Source organism: Mus pahari, chromosome 12 (genome assembly GCF_900095145.1).
Source record: "Mus pahari chromosome 12, PAHARI_EIJ_v1.1, whole genome shotgun sequence".
Classification (NCBI taxonomy): Eukaryota; Metazoa; Chordata; class Mammalia; order Rodentia; family Muridae; genus Mus; species Mus pahari.
The window spans coordinates 82,025,610-82,049,741 of NC_034601.1; the positions used below are offsets into that span (position 1 = coordinate 82,025,610).

The window sequence follows — 24,132 nt, forward strand, 5'->3', positions numbered from 1 at the left end:
TTGCTACCTTTTCACGCATGGGTTCAGTTCCAAATGAGCCACTTCGACTCTTTCTAAACTCCTTTGGAACATATCTTCTTTTTTGGTAATTATGAACTTATTGGAATTTCTACTTAACTATAATTTTGGCACAAACTGGCACACTCAAAATACCAACTCATGCTCATACAATATAAACTGCACAACTATATTTACTATTTAATGACAAAATAACACATAAATTACCAAGTACAATGTAATCAGATAAACATTATACGATAGAAAACAAATCACTATTAATACTGTGTTCAAGGAGAGAGAAAAATCCTTAGTGCTGGGCCAAACTTCTCTAATATGCAGGATAAGCTTGCTCAACAGACATACCTTCCATGTCAAAATCTGCTGTGACCTCTGCGTCTTCACCGAGCAGGGTGGAGCTTGTTGATGAGGGCAATGTGACACTGATTTTCTCTAAACTCATCTCTTCTTCCAAATTTTTGATCCAGTCTGGACTTTTTAAAGTAATTGTTATAGTCCGATTTAATAGCTAGTTGATATTAAAAAAAAAAAGATACAGAAAATACATTAACATGAAAACTATGGTGGAAGAAGGGTGCCCATGTTACGGCACACACACTAAAATTCCATGTGGAGGCTGTTCACAGTCTTCCTTTAAGAGCTTATGATGCCAAATAAAAGTAGTTAAGATTCCTTTACTCTGGCCAAATACAAGCCGCTGATAATCTGTTATGTAGTTTTGGTTTGGATCCATAAACTAAGTAACTGTTCCTCCACCTAAACAAGCACAGGAGAGACAGAGGGCCTTGCGCATGCTCTTGTTGCTGTGTGGCCTGGCGCATGCTCTCTCACTTGGTGCAATAGTCCTGAGGGCTGCCCCACTGTACGCTGCTATGTGCTAACCTAGGCCTTTAGCATTTCAAATGTCAGGAAAATGTTGTGTGAAGATTATTTTGAATCTTCTACAAGAATGAACTATCGTGGAAGCAGAATGGCCGCACCATGTAAAGCAGGCCCTCAGCTTTCCTTCTACATTTACGTGACTTTTAGATCATGTGATAACTATGTGATAACAACATGTTATAACTAAGTTACTGTGTGTCTCAATGTTGTACTTTTAAAAATTCTTCAAAAATGCATTGTTAGCCGGGTGTGGTGGCGCATGCCTTTAATCCCAGCACTCCGGGAGGCAGAGGCAGGTGGATTTCTGAGTTCGAGGCCAGCCTGGTCTACAAAGTGAGTTCCAGGACAGCTGGGGCTACATAGAGAAACCCTGTCTCGAAAAAAAAAAAATGTATTGTTAAAGAAGAATATTTCATCATGGACATGGAGATGATACACTCTCACTTAGAGTCCACAGCACTCGAGAGACCAGCTTCTTGGTTACAAGCTCTTTCTCACAGCTTCAACTCTCTTTTGTTTGAAGAGTTCCACAGTGGGAGGAAGACTAAGCTTTTGAAGTATTTACAAATGATCTGCATAGGTAGGTCAATGCACCTTGCTGACAGCTGGCAATTCTGTGGGTAGATTCCAGCTCACAGTATTATTGCTCTCTGGATTCCCTGAGGGCACCAAGGTCCAAAGCTACTCACTTAAACAGCGTGGCTGTCTGACTCACTTAAACAGCGCGGCTGTCTGACAGCAGCTGAGCTTTAAAGTCAGGGTCCTTAAACCCCTTACGTGTTTTTATCAGACTCAGGTATTTAAATTAATTCATCATTTACCTATACATTTCGTAGTTCATTAAGTCAACAAAAATATTTTCTATTTGCAAATATCATTTAAAATCTCTCTCTCTCTCTCTCTCTCTCTCTCTCTCTCTCTCTGTGTGTGTGTGTGTGTGTATATGTGTGAGTCTCTATGCAGCCTAGGCTGCTTCATATTTTTTTTCTCTGAAATAGGATAGTACCTGAAAAACTCAGAATTAAATTAATGATTCTAACAAAGTCAACACATTAGAGGTTTAGAAATGTATAACTTTCAAAAGGGCCAACGAAGTATTATCTTACATTTTAGGTTTTTTTTTTTTGATCATTTTGACATGAATATATTAGTACTATGTTCAAAAACAAACAAACAAACAAAACTCAGGCAATATACACATGTAAATATTCTTCATTAAGGAAGCAAATGTAACATGACAAGTTCAGAAGGCTGATAAACTCCTGAGGGAGTTGGTCACTGTTGGACAAATGGAACCTAGAATTCATACAATTAGCAATGAAGGATTTTGCTAAAAAAGAAAAATGATTCATAAAAGTTGGCAGATGCAATATTTCACAGAAACAAAATTACACCCGGTCATCAGTGTAAGTTTCCCATCAGTGACATTTCAAATTACAGACTAGAAACATCCCCAGTAGTTAAATTTGAAAATGCTACAATGTTTGTTCTCTGAGGAAATTATGTATCCATGCTAGAAAAGGACACTAGACACCAAAGCCTTTCCTTGGCCACTCATGAATAACTCCCTGGGAAAGATAAGGACCTTCTGCTCTTTCTGCCTGGTGTTCTTGTAAATAAAACATGTTCTCCACTTGCTAGCAATGTAGAGAAGCTGGAATATCTATTTTTAATTAAAATTTTATAATATTTTGCATTAAATATCATAGAAATCAAATTAGGCAGGGAACATGTTTCCTTTTCTTTTCTGTAAATGGTTAATATCTCTGGGGGGTGGGGGAAGTACAATAATCTTAAGTTAGGCAGAAAACTAGTCTAAATAAAAATATTAAGTAACCCTTATGCAGTTCACAGGCTTCAATTTTTCTTAACTGAAAACACATCTAGGCATTCAAGTTGCTTGTCTGTAAAGCTACAACCTTGAGACATATGTCAAATGGTTTAGAATTACCAAATCTACCTTACCTCTTTCCCATTTAGGCTCAGAACATTCAAGGCAGAGCTGCCCTCCAAAAATGTAACCCACATTTTATCTTCTACAAATCTTTAAGAGAAAGAAAAAACAGTGAATAAGAATATAATTAACTTCTCAGCCATAGCCGGCTCAATCCCCAGCCACTGGTTACAAACGAACAGTGGGGCTAAAGAGACCCTGGTGGCCAGCGGGCTGGCTCTCGGAGGAGGCTGCTCTCTGCACAGCACTTCCATCCTGCTTCCTGTACTCTGTGTGAAAAACATTCAAGGTGACCCAACACAGTCAGAACTATGCATTTCCAGTGTTTCAGTGACTTTCCTGAAAGCCATTTCCTCTGATTAAGAAAGATAACAGATATTAATAGATAATATTAATGAGAAGGAATCCCCAAATAACCCAACTAACTGGTCACAAGGAACTGCAGGTGTCTGTGTGCACAGACATTTCTCCCTCTCTGAGTCTTTGTAACGATTCCAACTTTATACTCTGGAAACAGACACCCCCTACACCCTCCAAAAAGGGAGAAAATGAAACATAGGACATATTTTGAAATCGCTGATTATATAATGAGATTTATAACAAAAAATAAAACAATGTTATCCATCTGATTTACAGAAGCAATTCTGCAAACTGAATTTTCCCAACTATATGGAGAAAACCTTTCTCATGCTCATATTCTAAAAGATTATGGATTTTAAGGGTTAAAAAAAAGACCCAAATAAAAGTGTGCCAAACTATGTTCCTCTACTGAAATCAAGTGCACACAGAATACATCTCACAATCACTCAAACATGACCAAGACAACTGACACAGCTTCTCTGGCACGAAGCTATTAAGTTACAGGAATGTTGTCATTTCAAATACACAGGGATAGTATTCTTACCAAAGTACTACCCAGTGGCTGCCATAGAGGGTACTCCTATTTAAGACTGTTGTTAGCTGTACCCCTGTTCTTTGGTAACTGTGTACCACACAACCACTCTCTTCTTAGTATGTGCTTTTGTTTGTCACCTTGATACCATTGGTGTGACAGACAGAGTACCCTAACTGTCCTGACACTTATGGCTTTCTATCACAGCAACAGACGATTTTCTTATCAATATTCTCTCTAATGTTGACAATATTCTGAGGAAAGCTTTTAGCTTCAAATCTGAATTAGGAAGACCCCAGTGAATCCCTTCTCCTCCCCCTGTCTCTCCCTTACACACTGTGAGTCCCTTCTCCTTCCCCTGTCTCTCTCCCTTACACAGTGTGGAGTGTTCTAGCTCAAGGCTGTAGATTACATTTGTTCATGAAGCTGCTCGCTGCCCACTCACATGGATCACAGATGTTTCTGCTGCTTTGACATTTCTCTACTTGGCAAAGCTTACAGTTATCTGTAAATGTGGGAGATTTTACAGTGTACTTTCTAAAGCCTTAGTTCTTAGTCTTTTAGAAACAAATGGATTCATTACTGCCAGTGCATGCACGTGAAGGTCAGAGGACAACTACGTGGAGTTGGCTCTCTCCATCCTCCTTCACATGGGTCCCAAGTGCAGAACTGAGGCAGTGCCTTTGTGCACTGAGCCATCTCCTAGGCTCAGGTTTTATAAGATTTCAATTTCCCCAAACAGCTGTACATGTGAGAGAAAACTGTGCTAAGACAAGAGGCATGCAGTCCTGCTGAAAGCAGGTAGGGAAGCCAACACAGGTACCAGGACTGGAAGAGATGGCTCCTACTCATCACACTTCAGCTGGCTGGAAATTGCACATTTATCATTTACAATGACATTTATAATATAAACATCAGATTTCTTAAGCTTAGGGAATAAAAAAAAATCTCTCCAGGTTATTTACTTATTAAAGATGGTTTATATACTCTCTATGTAGTTCACACTGGTCTTGAAGTAATTGTCCTCCTGCCTCTTGAATCCTAGAGTACTGGTGTGCACCATCAAGCCTTTATTTTCCTCTCCTTAAAACACTAAAATGACCAAGCACAGCTTCCCTCTCACAAAGAGCTTGCTACATTGCTCCACCGTAGAAAAACCATGAAGAGGTCACTCCTGAACTCAAACATATCTTTGTCTTCAATTGTACATATAAGTTTCGTAATCCATTTTAAGTTTTCTAGGCAGAGAACTTAATTTAAAAACCTAGGAGCTCTTGAATAACACCCAAGTATGGCTCTTTAGTCTGGAAATATCAGACGTATGAACTAGTCAGTTACTAGATCAGGCTTTTCAGTGTAGCAACTACTACCTCTCTGCACTCTGGGTCACAAAGCCCTCGCTCACCTTATGAGTATAACTTCACCAAAGTGTGCAAACTGCCGAAGAAGCTCGTCAATCAAAGCATCATCAAAAAAAGTACTTTCTTGTGCAGAACTTTTGATTGAGACCAGCACTGTACCATCTGGTGGGCCCTGGACGGCAATAACTTCTTTATAAATTTTTTGTCTCTCTTCAGCTTCAACTTCAAATATATCTATGTCAATCAAGGCGACGACGGGCCTTAGGGCACAGAGGAAGGGAGATGCATTAGAAACGTTTCTAAAGGGATTTATTTCAAACAAACTTCAAGCATCATTAGAAAAACTGAGGTTGCTTAAACCTATGGTCAGAAGTCTTCAGCTCAGCTCTTCCATAGTGCAGCAAGGTGCCGGGTGTCCATGTATAAAGGATTTTACTTTCATCTTGGAAACTAGCATTCAGAAGATCTAAATCTTCAGCTGCAATTAGAATAAAAGAAAATTCAAGAAAAGCCACATGAGAAGGACAGGCAGGTCATGTGACACATGTAAGTGCCTACTTCCTTCTAGAACCTTCAGCAGTCTGAGGTTGGAATGACAGAACTCTGGAAGCAGCCTGCATTAGACATCTTTAACCTAGAAATATATTTGGTCAAGTCATTTTATTCTCTACTTGGGAAGAATTAAGATGTTGCTTACTTCTAAAATTACTTAAAGGCCTGGGACCAAACAATGTTTCATAAAAGTTCTATTGACTGACCAAGTGGTCTTTCAAAAACCACAATTTCAGAACTGTAATCAGAAATTTTACAAAATAAATGTTTCTTCACTTTACATGAAATTATATCACTGAAAAATATGGGCATAAAATGTTTTCAAAATGTTTGTTTTATGCTAGACAACCTTTGTATAAAAAGGCTTTTGTTGCTTAATATTTATTGCTCCTTTCCTCCTCACAAAATTCCGATTAGTTTACCTAAATGAAAAAGTCCGCTCCTAACCTGATCTGTCAAAAGGCCACTTCCTCCTTCTCCAGAGGACACGGTCTGTCCAAGCAGGGGTACGGCACTTCTCACTGGTGTCATAGTCTTCAGAAAACAAGTCATATTTATAGGTTGGAGCAAACGTTACTTTTCCCTCTAAGAATCCTCTAAAGATCTAAAATAAACATACGCAAAGTTTTTTCAAAACACATAAACGCTTCTATTTTTATTTAAACTTTTAAATTTTTCTTGATTTGGGGGAATCCATGCATGCAATGAAACATGATCACATATGACCTCTATTGCTCCTTCAATTCTCTCCCACCCTCTCAGCATCGTGTCTTCCTTTTTGATAATTCATTGAACCCAACTAGTGCTGTATATATATGTGCATAGGTGTGGGGACATCCACTATAGCAGCAGCTCTAACCCTCCCTGATGCTGTGACCCTTTAATACAGTTCCTCATGGGCTGACCCCCAACCATGAAATTATGGTTGCTACTTCAGAACTGTAATTTTGCTACTGCTATGAATCCTCATGTGACTCCCAGTGGGTCGTGGCCTATAGGTTGAGAACTAGTATATTAGAGCATGGAAAACCTACTAGTGGCTATATCAAAAAAAAAAAGGTTCTCCCTCCTGCAGTAACTCTCAGCTGCAATGGCTCCTCCACAAGGGATGAGGCCTGGAGTCACCCAGCCTCTATTCTGCAACTCTGGCTGGCTTGGTCCTATGTAGGTTCTGTGCAGGCAACTTGGGCGGCTAAGTTCATGCCTGCCATAGCCGTGCTGTGTCAGCACTGCTCATCCTGTTACCCGCACACGCTTTTCTGCCTCATCATCTGAGATGTTCCCCAAACCTTGGTGGTGCTGGGGTTAATACGGGTGAATGATTTAGGGATCAGCGCCCCGTCTTATTCCCAGGACTCTGACAGTTATGTGTCTCTTCAGGTGCCGGGAAGAGAGCCGACTGAGATGTACTCTATTTGTGTTCGCCTTTGCACATGTGTGCTAGTGTCCACGGAGGTCAGAGCAGACCCTTTGGACCCAGGGTCTTCAGATAGGGCAGCAAGTGCCCTTAAACACTGAGCATCTCTTTGGTCCTATATTTTTATGCTATGTGCTGGATAATCTCATACAAAATATCTGTCTATCTAGTAAATATTTCTAACAGAACAGAACAAAAATTAAAAAAAAAAACCCAAACCAAAAACCCCACAGTAGAAAAATGTGACCTTTTCCCCATCACTTAATCTTCAATTAGTGAAGCTTTAAAAGCATGAATAAAGGGAATCACCCTGCCTTATGAGATATTCAGAACTGACGGACTGGGATCGTAGCTCAGAAGCAGAGCACTTGCCCAGGAAGCATGAGGACCTAGGTTCAATCACCAGTCTTGCCCCACTGTAGAAGACGGTATGAGATTTTGGGACTCATCCAGCCTGATACCATGCTCTGGAATAACAGAGATGACATCCATGATGGTGAAACAGCCACTGAGGTGACTTCAAGCTTGGTGGCCCCAGGTACTGTACCAGTGGCTCCTAGCCCTTCTACTTAATCTGAGATTCCACATTATTATCATCCCTACAATTATAGGCCTTTTGTTTGATAGTGCATCTTACAGACACATTAACGTATTTTCTTCTTAGGAAGAATTATAAACTTTTTAAAAATATTCTCTTCCCCTTCTTTTCTTCCTTATTTCTTTTCTTTCATTCTGTATGTTTAGCTACAGGTATGTATAAAGAACTCCAAATAAACACAAAAATGAAATAAGAAAATATGTTTAATTGTCAAAATTCATACCCTCCTTTTACAACTTTTCTTTATTGCGTGTATATTTACAATTTTATATGTAAGTATGTTGATTTAAGAAAGCATATATGTGCCACAGGACACATGTAGAGGTCAGAGGACAACTTTTGGGAGTTGGTTTTTCCCTTCTATGTCACTGGGGCAAGATTTATTTTGATTCTGCAGTTTTACTCCAGTCTGGCTGGTCCATAGCCTTCTGGCAACTGACCGTTTCTCATGTCTGCTTCCCAGCTGCCTAAGGACTGCAAGTGCACGCCACTGAGCTGGGTGTTCCCTGGGGCTTGCTGTGTAGGTTCTGAAGATCAAACTATCATCTTCAGCATTGCAAGGCAAGTGCTTTAACTCCAGTCTCCTCTCCCTGGCCCCTCAAACTCTCCTCCCTCTCCTTCCTCTCCCTCTCCCTCTCTCTCCCTCCCCCTCCAAAGGGAAAAAAACCTTATATTCCTTTTTATTTCTGTGCAGCTTTTTATATGCCTATGTGCCTGTTGTGTACCATGTAATGTGCAGGAGGCCAGAAGGGGACACTGGATGCCCTGGACCTAGAGTTACAGGTGGTTGTGAGCTGCCCAATGTGTGGGTGCTGGGAACTGAGCTTGGGCTTTTTGTAAGAGCAGTGAGTGCACCTAATTGCTGAGCCATGTCCCTAGCCCTCCAACAGTCCCTTTGTAAGACAGTGATCTTCTCAGGAAGCATTTACCTGTCCTGCATTTTTCTGATTGATGAGCTGATCTCCAGCGATAAGAGAATCCCAGTTTTGCTGTCTTATGAGCTCTTTAACCTCTTCATTAGGAAGATCAATTCGATAGTTGAAATCACCACACCAAAATACATAGTCATGGGAGAAGAGCATTCTTCCCTGGAAACATGAGACAGCACTTGAAGTTCCAGACAACCTGTGTGTCACACTGCGCCTCTGCCTCACAAGGGCTTGCACTATCAGCACTGCACTTTGAGCTCAACAGTAACAGGACAGCAGACAGGAGGCACACAAACACTGCTGGTATCTCTAGAACTGCTCGAAGTCTTCAAGACTGCTGACAGAAAATGTAGGATAAACTGAAATACAATGCAAAGGCTTGTCTTAAAGAACCATCAGCAGAAGCTTACCATGGGAAAACTCAGTTTTCGTGCTATTTCTACAAAATCTTCATTTCTCTCTTTGACTTGGGACTGCCCTGCAGCAAAGTGGCTGCAGACAAAGCAAAGGCTGGTGGTGTGGAAGAGCATCCGAATCGCAACAGCGCCCTTGTTTCCAGTTGCACCTCCCATGCCAGTTTTCACAGTATCAACTGCAACATCCCTACAAAGCACAAGTTATGAATGGAAGAGATGGCATTGCACACGCTAGGGCCTTTCTTGTTATGTAGTGAGAAGAGACAGAATGGTGTCTGCCACTGACCTGATAAAAGGAGCATGCTGTGGTCTGATAAAGACAAACAGGCAGACACCCACCAACTGCTCCGAAGCCAGCAGAACATACTTGTTGTCCCTGGAGATGGTCTTCTGCAGCTCCACTGCCCACAGCTTCTGGTTTGTTGTGCTACCAAAGTATTACAGAGGGACTCTTTAAGGAAAGTTTTATACACACTTTTATACATCTGATTTCTTAAAAAGAAGAAAATTTTCATGCAAACTGCTTTTTGTTTCTGTTAAAAAGAAAATGTGCAGCTTAACTAAAATAATACTGTATTTCAATATTTACAACTTATTCAAGAGGAGGCCCAAGTTTAGTGAGATGGCGCACCATGTAAAGTTACCATGGCCAAGCCTGCCAACCTGGGGTCAACCCCCATGGCTCTTGGGGAAAGAGAAAACTGACCCCTGAGGTTTTCCTCTGACCTCCGCATACACACCATTGCTCATGTGTGCCTTCATACACACATGCACCCAAAAAAATAACGCTAAAATTAAAAACCACCAAGAAATAAAACAACAGAGATATAAAATGAGTTAGAAAGAGACGTGAGGTGAGTGACTCAGATAAACTTTACAATTTAATGTCAGGTATTGTTAGGTTAATGAGAAACATGGGCTTCTACATATCGCCGTGTCTCACTTCCACTTATTTTATGAAGTTAACTTTATTGTTTAAAAACTCTGTCTGTCTGTCTCCCTCCCCTTTCCCCTATACCATGTATGTATGTCATGTATGTATAGTTGCCTGAGGAGACCAGAGACAGGCATTAAAAATACTGGAGACAGTTACAGGTCGTTGTGAGCCATCCTATGGGATGCTGGGAACTGAACTCTGGTTCACTGGAAGAGCAGCAAGAGATCTTAACTGCTAAGTACCTCTCCTGCCCCCTAAACTAATTTTTTTTAATTTAAGAAATTTTTCTTTTAAATAATTATGGAAAAAAATTTAAAAGCCTACAATTTGTTAACTGTAAATTAAGTCATCATATACAATATTTAGCTTCAATATCTCTTTCCTTCCCTTCTTTTTATAAACCTGGGATATTTTAGCCAAATCTAAGACATATGCCATTTTAATCATAATTACTTTTATGTCTTTAATATAATGGACATTTTTATCTTTACAAAACACACAATATCACCACCAAATAGTAACCCTTAATATCACCTGAAATTGCAAAACAAAGTCACCTTTCTTTCTTTTAGAAGAATGGGCTAATACACTCTCTATAGAGTTGCTTGTGGCTGTTCTTCAGGGCACAATATTAATCAACACCACCTACTGATGGTCAGTGCGCACATCTATTACTTCACTAAGAGCTACACAATATTAAGGTTATTATAATTAAGCTTCATAAAGAACTGATACCAACTATTCGAATAAAACTGTAAACTATCCAAAGGGGGAGGAGGGGGAGGAGGGAGAGAGACTCAGCAGACAGCCTGCAGGCGCTGGCTCTTTACCTTACCATGTGGATTCTAGTGATCAAACTAGGTCATCAGGCTTGGTGGCAAATAGCCTTACCTGCTGAGCTAGCTTGCTGGCCCAAAAGCTGTATTTTCAAACAAAAGTGAGAATTTTTATAAAACTTGTATTAGCTACTGTGATCTTTACTGCTTCCCAATATTTGAAGATTTTTGATAAAATACCCATTGATGATACCAACCAAAACAGTACACTCACACCAAAGATGTGTCAAAATTAGGAATATCTACATACTCAGTGAACTTTTCTAAATGACCGAAACACAGTGTAATGAGACCACTCCATGGGAAATGAGTGATGGATTTTAGCACAACAGAAGCACGAGAAGCTCACTAATTGGTGTTGGAGGTGGCTCAGCCATTCCAAGCATTGGCTACTCTTCCAGGGTGAGCACAGGCAGTCCCTAGCACTCACATGATGGCTCACAGCCATCTGCAGCTCCAGGCTTAGGAGCATCTGATGCCCTCTTCTGACCTCTGTAGGCAGCACCTGTATGTGGCTCACTTACATACACAAAGGCAAACACTAATACACATACACACAAACAAGTCTATTTTTCTAAGAGGTTAAACTAACAAGGTTTTAGATTCCATTTTCAACTAATCTTTAAGAGGTACTACCATTTGTTCAGTTATTATATAGCACCAGTCAAAAGAGACATTTTTTAGAAAGAACATTAAAGTATGTCTCCAACTATATTTTATCTGTTTTTTCTGCACGTAATTCACTTATAACAACATGGCAACACAATATGGAAATACATGAAGTATTTGTAAGAATCCAGGTTTCTTAATGTAGACATTAAGCGATTTGTAAAACCCGTAAAACACTACCATGCTCCCAGTAAACTTCTGATTTAGATGCTAGGAAAGAAAAAGAGGAAATGTATGTGAACGGTAATGAGTTCTCTATTGCTGCTGTACTTTGTGAGCATGGGCATGAGCACTGCAGTGCATGGCTGGGGTCAGAAGTCACCTCTGGAGAGATGCTTGCCCCTTCTCCTTTATACAGTGGTTCTAGGATCAAACTCGGGTCATCAGGTTTGGAGAAAAGCCATCTTGCCAGTTCCTATTATTTTAAAATAATTGTTTATATTTTTCAGTCTTAATTTCTAATATCAGTATTTTAAGTTTAGAAAAAGACTCATACCAAAAATATTGAGAACTACTATCTACAGTTTAAAAAGTACCTTTCCACATATTTTCTCAGTTCCAACATTGTGACAGCTCATTTACCTATCTTTCATTGCTATTACCAAGCTAGCTTACCTTGCATTCACAATGTTCCCAGCATTCAGCTCCACCATTTCTTCAAAGCCAATTGCAAATATATCAGTTGGCTTACTTCTCTTATCTACAATTAAGCATCCAAAAATACCTTTAAATATAGCATTGGTCAAACAGCAACCTCGCCCAATAAAGTACAGTCCCAGACCACATAAAATCCTTTTACGTTTTGAATTTAACGAAATTCATCTTGAAGGTAAAAATTCATCAGTGAAGCTACATTACTGTAAATTTAAGTCTGTTGAAGGATATTATGAAGATCCTGAAGAACTAAATAAAATCATTTGAAAACAACTGTTAAAATTTGTGCCACTAACAACAAAAAAAAGTCACTTCTTACAGGTGGCAGTGAATCAAATCTGCAGAATTAAAAGAATTATTCTGAGATGATTGAGAACCAGAGAATCCTTACTGGCGGGGACTGAGTGCAAGGGTCACCCCTGTGTCAGCATCACACAGCAGGTGATGAAGCAAGAACTGAAGCTGGAAGGCACTAAGCTTTCCTGATACACGACACACACAACACTGGGAACCATGACGGGGCTCAGACCCTGCCTTTGCCACACTGACTGCAGGGCCCTGTCTGTGTTTTAGACTCTTCAGCTATGACACTGGAATAACAGCCTCAGCATAATGAATCTGCTATAAGAATTAAGCATGTGGGAAAAAACTCCATGATGCCGTTTTGATTATTATTAATCATTCTATTATTATCTCTCTTTTCCACTTGGATTACTGTAACGGAAAACAACCAGATTTTCATAAAATGTCTGAAAGAAATCCCAAAAGCTAAGATATGATCACTTAAAAAGGATTAAAAAAGGAAAATTTCTATCTTGCACAATTTCCTACGCCCAGCACCTTCATATATACTATTGGTAGTAGCAGACTATTTTTAAAGGAAGTTTAAGTGCATTCTTGAGTTCCTAACTTCAATTACTCTCATAACGTTGGAAAGCTCTCCTATGAATAGCTTCGTGGCAGATTGTCCACAATGAACAACTAAGGTTTGTACTGTTGTTCTCATGTGCATGTGTGTGTGCACCTGAGGGCATACGTGTGCCACATCTGTGAAACCTCAGAGCTCTAGAAGACCAATAAGCCATCTCTCCAGGCCTCTACAACTAAGTTATCACAATTCCTCTAAGACTGCTCATGATCCACCCTGGAAAGTGGAACATTCTGGGCTTAAATCATAAAGTACAAATGATCAAGTACAAACTAACCTTGGGTCATGTTTATGGCTGCCTTCAAGGACGTCTCCATCCCACTCTTCTCAGACACAATTGGCCCAAAAAATTTTTTTTTAATTTTCTGTTGTTTTTGTTTTTCTTTTATAAACCAAAGTTTTACTGTGTAGCCTAGGCTTGGCTAGAAATTAGAGCAATCCTGTCTCAGGCTCTGGAGTGCTGGGATTACAGATGTAAACCACCATACTCACCTCCACCACTGCTTTGTTTTAAAAAACAAAACAAAACAAAAAACTAAATAGCACATTGTCTACAAATAAAAAGGCAAGATTTTATCAGACTTAACCTGAGAAATGTTGGCTTTCAAACTAATTTAAAAAGCCCAGTTTCTGTTCTAAATTAGTGAAGTGTCACACTGCAGTCAGGACTTTAATTAACCCCTGATATAAAAGCCAACCTTGAAACTCCTGGATGCCGGCTAACTTGGGAGCATCCAGAAGCCAGTCTGTGAGTGTCTGGTTCTTGAACGCTATACTGCGGAACTGTTTCCCGCCGTTCACATTCCAGGTGCCAACACACACTCGAATCTTCTTGGGCTTTGAGTATTTGTAGAAGTTTTCACACATGTTCTTTAAGACTTTGGAAGATGCTAATCAAAAACAAGATGCAAAAGAACGTTAGCTGCAGTAAACCATTTGTAAAGGGTTTCATTAACAGATGCTATCTAGAAAATACAACTATTGTCACAAGCACAATTAAAGGCATGCACAAGCACAGGGAGAGACCAGCCTCAAATGCCAAGCCCAGCCAGAGGCATCAACCACACTGAATCGATGAGATTCAAGATCGGACATAAAAACTGCTACAGAGTGACTGTAGCAACATACAGCATGCAGGAGGAATACTTCTGATTCAATGGTATGCTGGCTTATAATATGTACAACTTAAAAGCCTTTTTTTTTTTTAGCAATACAGCAACTGACTTAAAATTTAATTAAGAAGCTAGTAAAAATATAAATTTTATTTCTCCCTAAACAAAAGCACTTAAAAAAAACATCTAAAATTCAAATTACTGACAGGTAGCTTGATGAACAATCGCTCCCTCACAAAAATGAGCATTACGGAAGGAGATGAGATACTGAGATGAAATCTCTACTGAATGCTTCCCTCTCGTGGAGAGGAGCTCAAGTGCTCATAGACACCTGCAGGGGTCTGTCTGGCTGGCCTCAGCTTCAGCCCTCTGTTCACTCAGCACTCAGCCATAGGCCATATCAGGTCTGCTCCTGTTACAAAGCTTTCAGCCTGCAGCCGAAACTCCCCCTGCAACTCTCTTCCCTTCTCCTCCAGCTCTTTACTTTCAACAAGGCTTCTCTGACCAGCTGGTTGGAACTACTCTATGCTTTCCAGGTCCTAGTGTCCTCCCTTGCTTAGTTTCATGTAATCTTTCATATTTTGCCAAATAATCTCACCTTACTGTTTTATTATTTTATGACATTGAGAACTAGCAGTGTCCTGAGAACTGGGATTGGGAAAGGTCAATACCACATTAGTCATGACAGTAGTTTTGACTTCTGAGCTGCTGGGAACTGAAGATTATTTGGATAACCATATCTCCAGTCACTTAAGAGCAGCTGTGTACATTTCTCAACCTCTTCCTATTTGATTTATCTATAGCGATGACTGGGTGCAAACAAAATGATTTGCTCTGTCTTCAGTACAACTAACTAAAGGACAACATCCAGCAAAAAACCATTCTCTATTATTATAGACATTACTGGACTTTAAAGTCATTGCCACCGTTACTGTGAAAAACAGCACTAAATATCCACTCAGTATCAAGACGTCCACTCTCTGATTGTACAGCTTAAGGAACTGAGCAAGACAGTAATGCCATGTGAACAAACCAGGCTGTCATGGTGCTTGAATTAGTAAGGTCAAATCATTTTACGAATAGAATAAGAAGGTAAAGTATAATCCTAGTTTCTTCTCAACACATTGGCACCTAGTGTGCTTAAAGAAGTGGGTTTGTTAAGACCACAGATGTCTAAATACTATGTGCTTACAGAAATGGTGTTCATTACCTAACCCAATGCACAACCAAGTGCTCCCTCCTCACTTTCATTTAAAACAACACAGCAACAGTTTGTCAGAAGAGTCACAGTGGTGATCAGGCAAAACATCCTTAGAAGGGGAAAAGAAGGTGCTGACTTGCAGCTAAATTTCTGGCGAGACTTTTGCTTTGTCCTGATTGTTACAGAGTCACTTTTAAAGGCAAGATCATAAACCACAGAGAATGAAGAGATGGAATTCCTATGAAATCACAGGCAAGGAAAAGAGGAGCCATAGTAAGTCCAACATGCACCTGCTCTGACTTGGAGAGCAACATGATGCTGTTTAAAGTGAGAAGGCTTCAGATCTTGTTTTAGTGCAGGTCTGTAGCTCTAGAGAACACATCATCTGCAAAGTAAGGGAAGGAGGCAGCAGCCTGTGTGCACGGCAGTGCTGAGTGGGCACAGCCAGCACGTACAGGATCTGAGCCAATGCAATAGTCATGTCCAGACCTTTTCCTGCAGCCTGGGAAGAGTAGAGCTAACAGTGATAATGTGCAAGGATATGTAAAGTGAATTAATCTAGCCGAATTATCTCCCATTGGAATATGCCTGTGATGCAGGAAGAGAAAGAATCCTGTATATTTCTTCCTGAATAAAGTACTTAATTCCTGCAAACTTAAAAATTTTATTTAGAGTAATAATATTAATTTATTCTGTAATATGATGAAATTACACCTATGTGTGTTTAACATCGGCTTTAGAAAAATAAAGAAAAGGTTGCTTTCATTTATACATTGATTTTTCTATACTGTACCTGACTGTAATGTCTGTTCAGAAACTATGGATGCATCAAGAAGAAAACAAAGAACCATTAGTAAAACAACGAGTTACATTTAAAACTTATTGTGTTCCCTTAAAACATCCCGAGATGGCATTATTTCTTTCAAGTTGACAACTTGAATTTGTTTTTTGAAGCTATAACACCAAAGACAATAACTAACAATAGCTGATACAAACCCATGTGTCTGATGAAATCCTATACTGACTTATTGACGTCCACTGCTTCACACTGTGAAGGTTCTCCTCTTCCAGAAGTTCGTGGGTGCGTGTGTGTGTGTGTGTGTGTGTGTGAGTGTGTGTGTGTGTGAAAAAGAGAGCATGAGTGTAAAAACTAAGAGGCTAAAGGACATCAAAGATATGGAAAGATATGTCTTACTTAACACATAACTTTTTATATTCTTTTCTGGGACTCACCAATTGATAACTGCTATCAGTTCAGCTATAACAAGACAAGTTCATTCTAAAACCATCAACTACATTATGTAAAACTATGTAAATTCCTGCGGATGTAGAGGTTTATGGGGAAAATGGGGTTGGGTATCACACATTAAAAACTTCAACAGTGATACACCAAAGAAGACAGGAACCTAATTTAAAAAAACAGCATAGTACTATATATGTTAAATGGTTATGAAATGCATGGCTAGACAATAGTAAGGCACTAACTACATCTTTAAAAAATATGAAGGTGGTTTGTAGAAATGGGCATCACAAGGGCATAGCAACTGTGAACAGTAGCGAAAGGGCTATAAGAAAATGGATGGGAAGTCGACATCAGATGTGGGTGGGTATGGCTCAAAAGACATATTGAAATGCAGAAGGCAAGATGTTTAAGGTATGTGCATATGGCTATGCACGTTTTGTAAACCTGCACCCAGACTGGTTCTGCTGGGTAGTTTTCTGCATTTGCCTAATGTTGCTTGCCAGCAAAATCACGCAAAAGCTCATGCAAAACTGGCATCATGTTCACATTATCACCTAACGTATCAACCACACTGGAACAAGCTGCCTTTCGTGTCAGAACAAGCTCGGAAGTGGAGCTGACCACTTGTGAGAGGCACATGACACATGGTGAGATGTGCAGGGAACTAGACACCTGCCGCTTAGCTCGGGGAGCTCCTGAGCGCCTTGCTTCTCCTCTCCCCTCACACACTTACTTTCCATTGTTGTTTATTAATGCCTCCACATCAGAGTAGGGACGGGTGCAAAGAGGTGACAAAACAGAAATCAGTCAGTCTCTACTGGAACCAGGAAGAAGTCTGAAGTTCAAAGATGTAGTAAGTATCAGACTTTTTTTAAAAAAAGAATTTGAGTAGGTCCCATCCCCCAAGACTACTTATACATCCCTGAGAAACTTGCTTGTATGAAAACCCTTCCCAGTGTCAGGAGAAGCCTGACATGCTATGATCACCTGTGTGGTCAGTCTCCAGAGGAGATCACCAGACACAGGAAATGTCCTGTGTGGACAGCGTGTGTTGTAAGGCTTGGAGCTAACAGGAAAAGAAGTTCTAATGGAAAAAGTGGAACTGAAGGAATCTACGTGAGCTTGTCAATTATCCCTCAATAAAGCTGGTGAGAGGCGGGGAGTCTAATGCAGTACATGTACATGAATGCTGTTAGATTCCTCAAAACATTGCTTTTATGTATTCATTAATATGAAAAGTTTTTTTTTTGACATTTAGTAAAAGACATACAAAAAGGTAAAAAGCTATGTTGGGGAAAAAAGTTACTTTGAAAGCTATATGTTTATGTCAAATATTAAAATGGATAATAGAGGTTAGTGGCCAATAATAAACACTACTTTCAATCATTACTAGGATTTAAGCGGATTCAAACAATAACAACCAAAGTTAGGATGTGGTGTTCATGAAAAATTAACCAATACAGATACAGGGTTTTCTCAATAAAGCACTGGCTGTATAGCTGGATTATTGAATACTTTAAAGTGCTACCCGATACTCTATGGAATCCTGCCCTGCCTCAGGGTTAGCAGCACTTAGGTTATATAGTCCCCAAGACATAATCTATAGAAGAGAGTACACATAGTGTTCAGAATAAAACAGCCAGTTTGTGGCTAAGTATCACAGTATTGACATTTGACAAGAGAAAAACTTCATTAGAGAATCCTAGTTCACAAAAATTACTGGTACAGAAATTCCTTCCAAAATTACTTAAATAAACTACAGCCTAAAAACTATTCATATAAATAAGTTTAAATTTGCTTTTTTGGGGAGATTTTTAAAGGCTATAAATAAATGAAGTAATAAAATATAAAGTATGCATACCACGCAAACTGCCAGTAGTTAGAAGCGCTCGGGCTTTGTCAGCTAAATCACTGTTTAGAGTATTTCCCAGAAGCAAAACATCAATGGCTTCTTGCTTGGAGCTGTCGAAGAAGTTATTCTGAATGGTTCTGGTAACAGATCTCGCACCATCTTTTAACTTTCCAGCCTGTTATGGGAGAAAGGAGCATGGGCCCTTGTTCAAAATACTGTTGATTTTGCTCAATGGGTATTTTGCAATTTTAAATAGATTTTTTATAAAATCCTAGTATTAAAAAGGTTCTAATAATTAATTATCTTTTAAACGTGTAACTACATAGAAAGGCTTTAAAATGTAACTGTTGCCTTACAGTCTGCACAAAGAAAATGATAAACTAAAAGCCATAACTTCATCTAGTAACATACTGAGCAGTAAATACTTCATATTGTGTTTATTTGAATAAAAGAAAATGCCTTTCTACATCATAACTTTTAACTGTAAGGATGGACTGGTTGGAAAAAGGTAGCAGGGACAAAGGATGATACATTGAACTTACAGCTCCTAGAAAACCTTCTAAGTTCTCTGATAGTATAAAAGTGAAATTGTACCCCAATAATTTGATGGCAGTTAAAGACAGAACTGAATCTAAAACCAAAGGTCTTGTTAAAAAAAATTTGTAGTTACATCTCAAATATGATACATAAATTTTAGTTTGTATATTAGAGATATTTTGTTGCCTATACAAATATAAATCATAAAAATAAATACCTATTCAAATAGTGAAAGGGTTAATTACAACTTTAATGAACAGGTGTTTCACTTATACATATTATCAGACAATATTTATTTTGATCCTATAGAGTTCTGACTGTCAAAAATAACTTTGGTTTAGAATGTATAATTTTTATCCCTTTGAAAAAATAACAGTAATTATAGACTTCTTTTTAAAATAAAGAGCCATTTTTATATGCCACTAAATGTAATATGGCATTAAGTCATTATTTTTTGTCATGAAATAAATAAAACATTGTTATTTTAAAAAGAGCACTCACCATTCACATTATCAGGCAATTAATCAAAAGGAGCCGAAAGAAAGGAAAAGAAAGCAGTTCAGATGTTAGATTTTAGCTCAATCCAGACTAGTATATTTAATATTAATATATAAAGATTTCATATCTATACATTATGTTAAAGATAAGTATACTGAATATATGCAACTTATGTACATATATTTTCTTAGTCACAGCAGAAACCAAAGACAGAAGAATATAAAAGAATATTTTGAAGCAACAGTTGGGAGAGTCAGAGTTTAATAACAAGAATTATGCTATTTTACAGGAGTAAATGAAAGTCAAGCAATTTCAGATTTTCTACAGACAGCAGTGTTTAGGGAGTGCGACTTCTACAAAGCACTCCTGAGGGATGAGAGGTGCCCTGCAGGTGAGGCCAGCCTGTAGCTGAGGAGACCTACTGAACACAAAGACTTGAGATGTGGGCTGGAGAGATTGCTTAGCATTAAGAACACTGACTGCTCTTCTGAAGGTCCTGAGTTCAAATCCCAGCAACCACATGGTGGCTCACAACCATCTGTAACAAGATCTGATGCCCTCTTCTGGAGTGTCTGAAGATAGCTACAGTGTACTTAGATATAATAATAAATAAATTAAAAAAAAAACCAAACCAAACCAAAACAAAACCCTTGAGCTGCTAGGCTGCAGCTCCTGAGACCATTTAAGACAGTAACACTTTCTCCTTTTTTTGACAGGTGTTTTGTTTTGTTAGCTTTTTTAAACTGGAATTTGCTAGACCCGGTACTCTTTAAATACCCTAGGTTGGTTTGAACCTGTGGCAATCCTCCTGTCTCAACTTCTCCAATGCTGAGATTATAGGTATGAACCACCACCTTCCCTAGCTAAATGTTCTCACTTTTATCCAGAAATAATTTGAGGAATTAAGAGATTTAGAAAAAATTAAAGACTAAGGTCCCTTAAAGAGGTAAAGAAGATTTAAGTACATAGAATCATAAACCATATTCCAAATACAGCCCCAAATCCCACGACAAAGGCCAAGTACGGAAGAGAAAAGTAACCTGAAAATAACACAAGCAGCTACAAGTGCTGACGAGACCTAGAATCATAACTACTCCAGGGTCCACGCCTACTACCCAGCGATAGCTTCCTTTAAAAGCAAGAAAAGTGAGAGTAAAAAGTTACTAATTGAGCCCAACGAATCCCGAATCCCGAATCCCGGGCTCACTGCACTGCTTGTATAAATTGGTGATAGGCTGTATGTCCACTCACTGTTTGTGACACATTTCCTAAACAGAGGCCCCGTGTCAAGTGTAGGCCACAAAGACAAATGAGACAGGACACTATTAGGGCTATCTTGTTTTTAAATCTTATTCAAAAGCAATATAAACAATTCTAAAAGTAAGAGAGGTAGACAATTTAAAACCATATAAGTAAATACATAGTGGATTATCTTTAAAAGTATACTGACCCCTGAAGCCTAAAGAATTCTCTGTTTCGTTAATCATCAGAATCTATGATATGTATCAAACAGAACATGAAAGTTTAGGGAAACAATCCTAAAAGACGCCTGTTAATATAAAAAACTATTATTTACAAAGTCATTTCAAAGCTTTCTACAGAGAGGAGAGATGAAGTCAGTGACAGCTCTGGCCCTACCTTGGCCTTCCCTTCCAGGGCTCCGGTGCCTGCATATATTTTACTGATTGAGTCGCCATTCACAGACCACATGGACCGGAAAACTTCTTGGAAGCGGGTCACCAGCTGAGGCTTCTCAGCCAAGCCCAGAGCTTCCAGCTGCTTAGCTAGCATCTAAAAGAGCAGACACGGATTTTAAGGTAAATAGAGTAATATATTCGTTGTAATGTAACTTTTTACAACTATTAGAATTAAAATTAAAAGTTATAAAAGTACAACTCTGAAAGTATTAACATTTCATTGGGCTATGTTTACTACCACTTCAATTTTTTTAAGGTAAAACTTGTAGTTTTTTTTTTTTAAGGTGAAATGGATATTTCAGGAGATTCAAAAGAGGACATGGATTTGGAAATAAAAGAAGTAATGTTCCCTCCAATTATCTTATAGCCATCCATCCCAGTTTACCTTGCTCATTGAAGAAACTAGCTAAGTCACAACTAATCTATAAAGGAGAGCAAAAATATGTACCTAAATATAGTTTACATAAATATAAATACTAGGTTTTCATTTTGGACTTTGTTCTTGAAGCTTGGGTAATTAAAGTCACATGAGCAATAGAAGCAGCAAGCTGCTCCTCGGTGTCATATTATGGGAACCAAGTGCACATTTCAAGGGCCTTTGGGGGACAAACCCTCCACTGCGGTTGGCAATATAAGCACTGTACAAGCTACTGATCTTGGACTCCAGCAGCATGGGCACAATGTCTGCTCCCTTACTAACTCCATCAGTTAGCTATTCTTGTTCTTTTGCTAAGCTCCTGCTTACATTTTCTTCTTTTCTGTTAGGTGTGGTAATTATCTATACTTACAAAAGAGTTAAAAATATAGTAAGGCCCCTCAATTGGCTCATTTTATTACTGAGGCTGATGCTAGAGTTATTCTGTGTTTACATGGGTCTCCTTTTAAATATTTCAATTTTTAAGAAGTGGGAAAAGCAAATTTCACTTTACTATTAGTTTGTATAACTCTAATTTAGCAATAAGTTTTGTAACTGGTTAACCAAATGTGACCAACAGAGGGGCACATTCTCACATCACACTTTCAATAGTAAAAGTCAACTGAGACAGACTGGAAATGAACATTGGTAAGTCAAGAACTCCAATAAGTGTGTGCAGATCCTGTAAACACAGCCAGTCACTGAAAGCCAGAGCCTCAATCAAACCTGCGCCATTTGAATTTATCTAATGACAACCTGCCTTCTCTCACATCTCATATATCATAAAAAATGTCAATGATAGGTTTCAAAAAAGTCAAAACAGTAAAATTTATTTACTTACATAAAATATATCTCTGCCACTGAGAACTTTATACAACTGGATTTTCATTTTTGGGGTAGAAGCTAAGTTTCTATAATTAATTAACTAATTCACTGGACAAATTTAAGATCATTAACCAGAGAAGAAAAATCAGTTACTTTCTATTTCTGCCTCTATACTTCTTGAAAACTATATCCTTCCTAATGCAAAGAGAATGCACCAGCAGCACCCCATGACCCTGACTTACAGGACAGGGAAGAGCCAGAAGCTCAGAGCTGCTTCAATTTAAATACTCACAGGCTGAGCCTCTGCCTGCACTAGACACATGGTGAGGAAACACTAAAATAAACATAAATAATGCCCCTTGGATTGAGTTACAAACTATCAAAATAAAACTCTATAGAAATACACATATAAAAATAAATTTTAAAATCCTAAATTAAAATCTTTGAAAACTTCAGATAAAGTTAAAATCCATGCACACTGTTTCAAGAGACAGGCCGGAAAAAAAAAAAAATCAGTGATCACTCCAATTTACACGAAGGCGTCTGTCTGTCTAAAGGAATGTTAAGGAAGAATAGAAGGAAATAGCTGACAGCTCTCAGAGTAGATGAAAGGAACAGTTAAATCACAAGGTGTCTGAGAGCTGGGGAGGGGGTGCGGAGAAAGGCAAGAAGGAAAAATGAAGGTGAATAAGAAGGCCCTGTTTCATGACTTTATACAGCCGAGAAACACGGGCTTTACAAGAGCACTCGGGATACACAGGGCACAGGCAGTGATCTTTACCTCTAAGCCAAGGAATGCCTGCACACTATTTGTTCTATCCAGACAATCCAAGCAGTTTGTTCGAACTGTACCACTCTGGCACCTGTAACAATTTCAATAAAGTTACATGGCTAGTTTACAACACGAATAGAGCATAAACAAACCAGCAGTGACAGAGGGGACTAAGTTTGGATGCCCTTCTACTTCCTACTTTATACCATCACCATTTTCAGGCACAAAATAACCATAAAAATATGAAACAGTTAGCATCTACACACACCTAGCATCTACATGCTAATATTTTATCACATGCATTACATATCTACGACACATTTATTTTAACTAAACCTGAAGTTAGGAGATAAACATACATTCAGGTTTATAATCCTACTGCTCTTTCACAAAAATAACAAATATTTTGGGAATGGTTTTTTAAACAAATGAACAAACAAACAAACAAATAAGAACTCTTCTACTGACTGCCCTATAAAGCCACTATAACATGAAAACACAAATTGAAAAAAGCCAATAACTTTGATCTTTGTTTATAAGTTTACTTCAATCTAAAATTTGAACTTTAAAACCTCTCAACAATTTTCTTATTCCATATGCAAAAGCTAAGGATCTAAGTTACACCAATGCAGACAATAGGTAAAAATTTCCCTTTATTTACGTGTAATGGTCATTCCTAGAGTCAAGAATGATTGAAACTTCAGCTTTCCTAACAGCAGGAAGTCGGAAGCCAGGTGAACAGCAGCTCTAATGCTTCCTAGTCATGTGACCTGGAGCAGCTGAAGCCCACGCCTCAGTTTCTGCAGATGCAGAAGGCACCATCATAGACCCTATTTGCTACAATAGAGACACCCACACTGCTGCCCCACACTATGTTCTAGATGATGGGACTTATTATTATTATTTGCTGAAATATGGAGAGAAAACTCTAAACTTA

At 38.7% G+C, this 24,132-nt stretch overlaps 1 protein-coding gene across 14 annotated transcripts in view; it reads right to left on the minus strand.

The window, feature by feature from the left end:
- The window catches only part of Synj1 (synaptojanin 1), a 74,026-nt gene that overhangs the window by 18,590 nt on the left and 31,304 nt on the right, over positions 1-24,132 (minus strand). For 7 of the 14 annotated variants that reach the window (XM_029544348.1, XM_029544347.1, XM_029544345.1 and 4 more), the window contains exons 10-23: positions 23,205-23,286; positions 21,125-21,277; positions 18,461-18,626; positions 16,150-16,173; positions 13,742-13,933; positions 12,077-12,161; positions 9,306-9,446; positions 9,014-9,206; positions 8,604-8,762; positions 6,107-6,263; positions 5,468-5,585; positions 5,152-5,367; positions 2,866-2,944; positions 364-526 (exon numbers count right to left, since the gene is read on the minus strand). In XM_029544348.1, coding sequence (XP_029400208.1) covers positions 364-526; positions 2,866-2,944; positions 5,152-5,367; positions 5,468-5,585; positions 6,107-6,263; positions 8,604-8,762; positions 9,014-9,206; positions 9,306-9,446; positions 12,077-12,161; positions 13,742-13,933; positions 16,150-16,173; positions 18,461-18,626; positions 21,125-21,277; positions 23,205-23,286 — 1,928 coding nt within the window. The remainder of the gene's footprint in view (positions 1-363; positions 527-2,865; positions 2,945-5,151; positions 5,368-5,467; positions 5,586-6,106; positions 6,264-8,603; positions 8,763-9,013; positions 9,207-9,305; positions 9,447-12,076; positions 12,162-13,741; positions 13,934-16,149; positions 16,174-18,460; positions 18,627-21,124; positions 21,278-23,204; positions 23,287-24,132) is intronic. The other 7 variants (XM_021209245.2, XM_021209246.2, XM_029544356.1 and 4 more) reach the window with 2 other exon arrangements.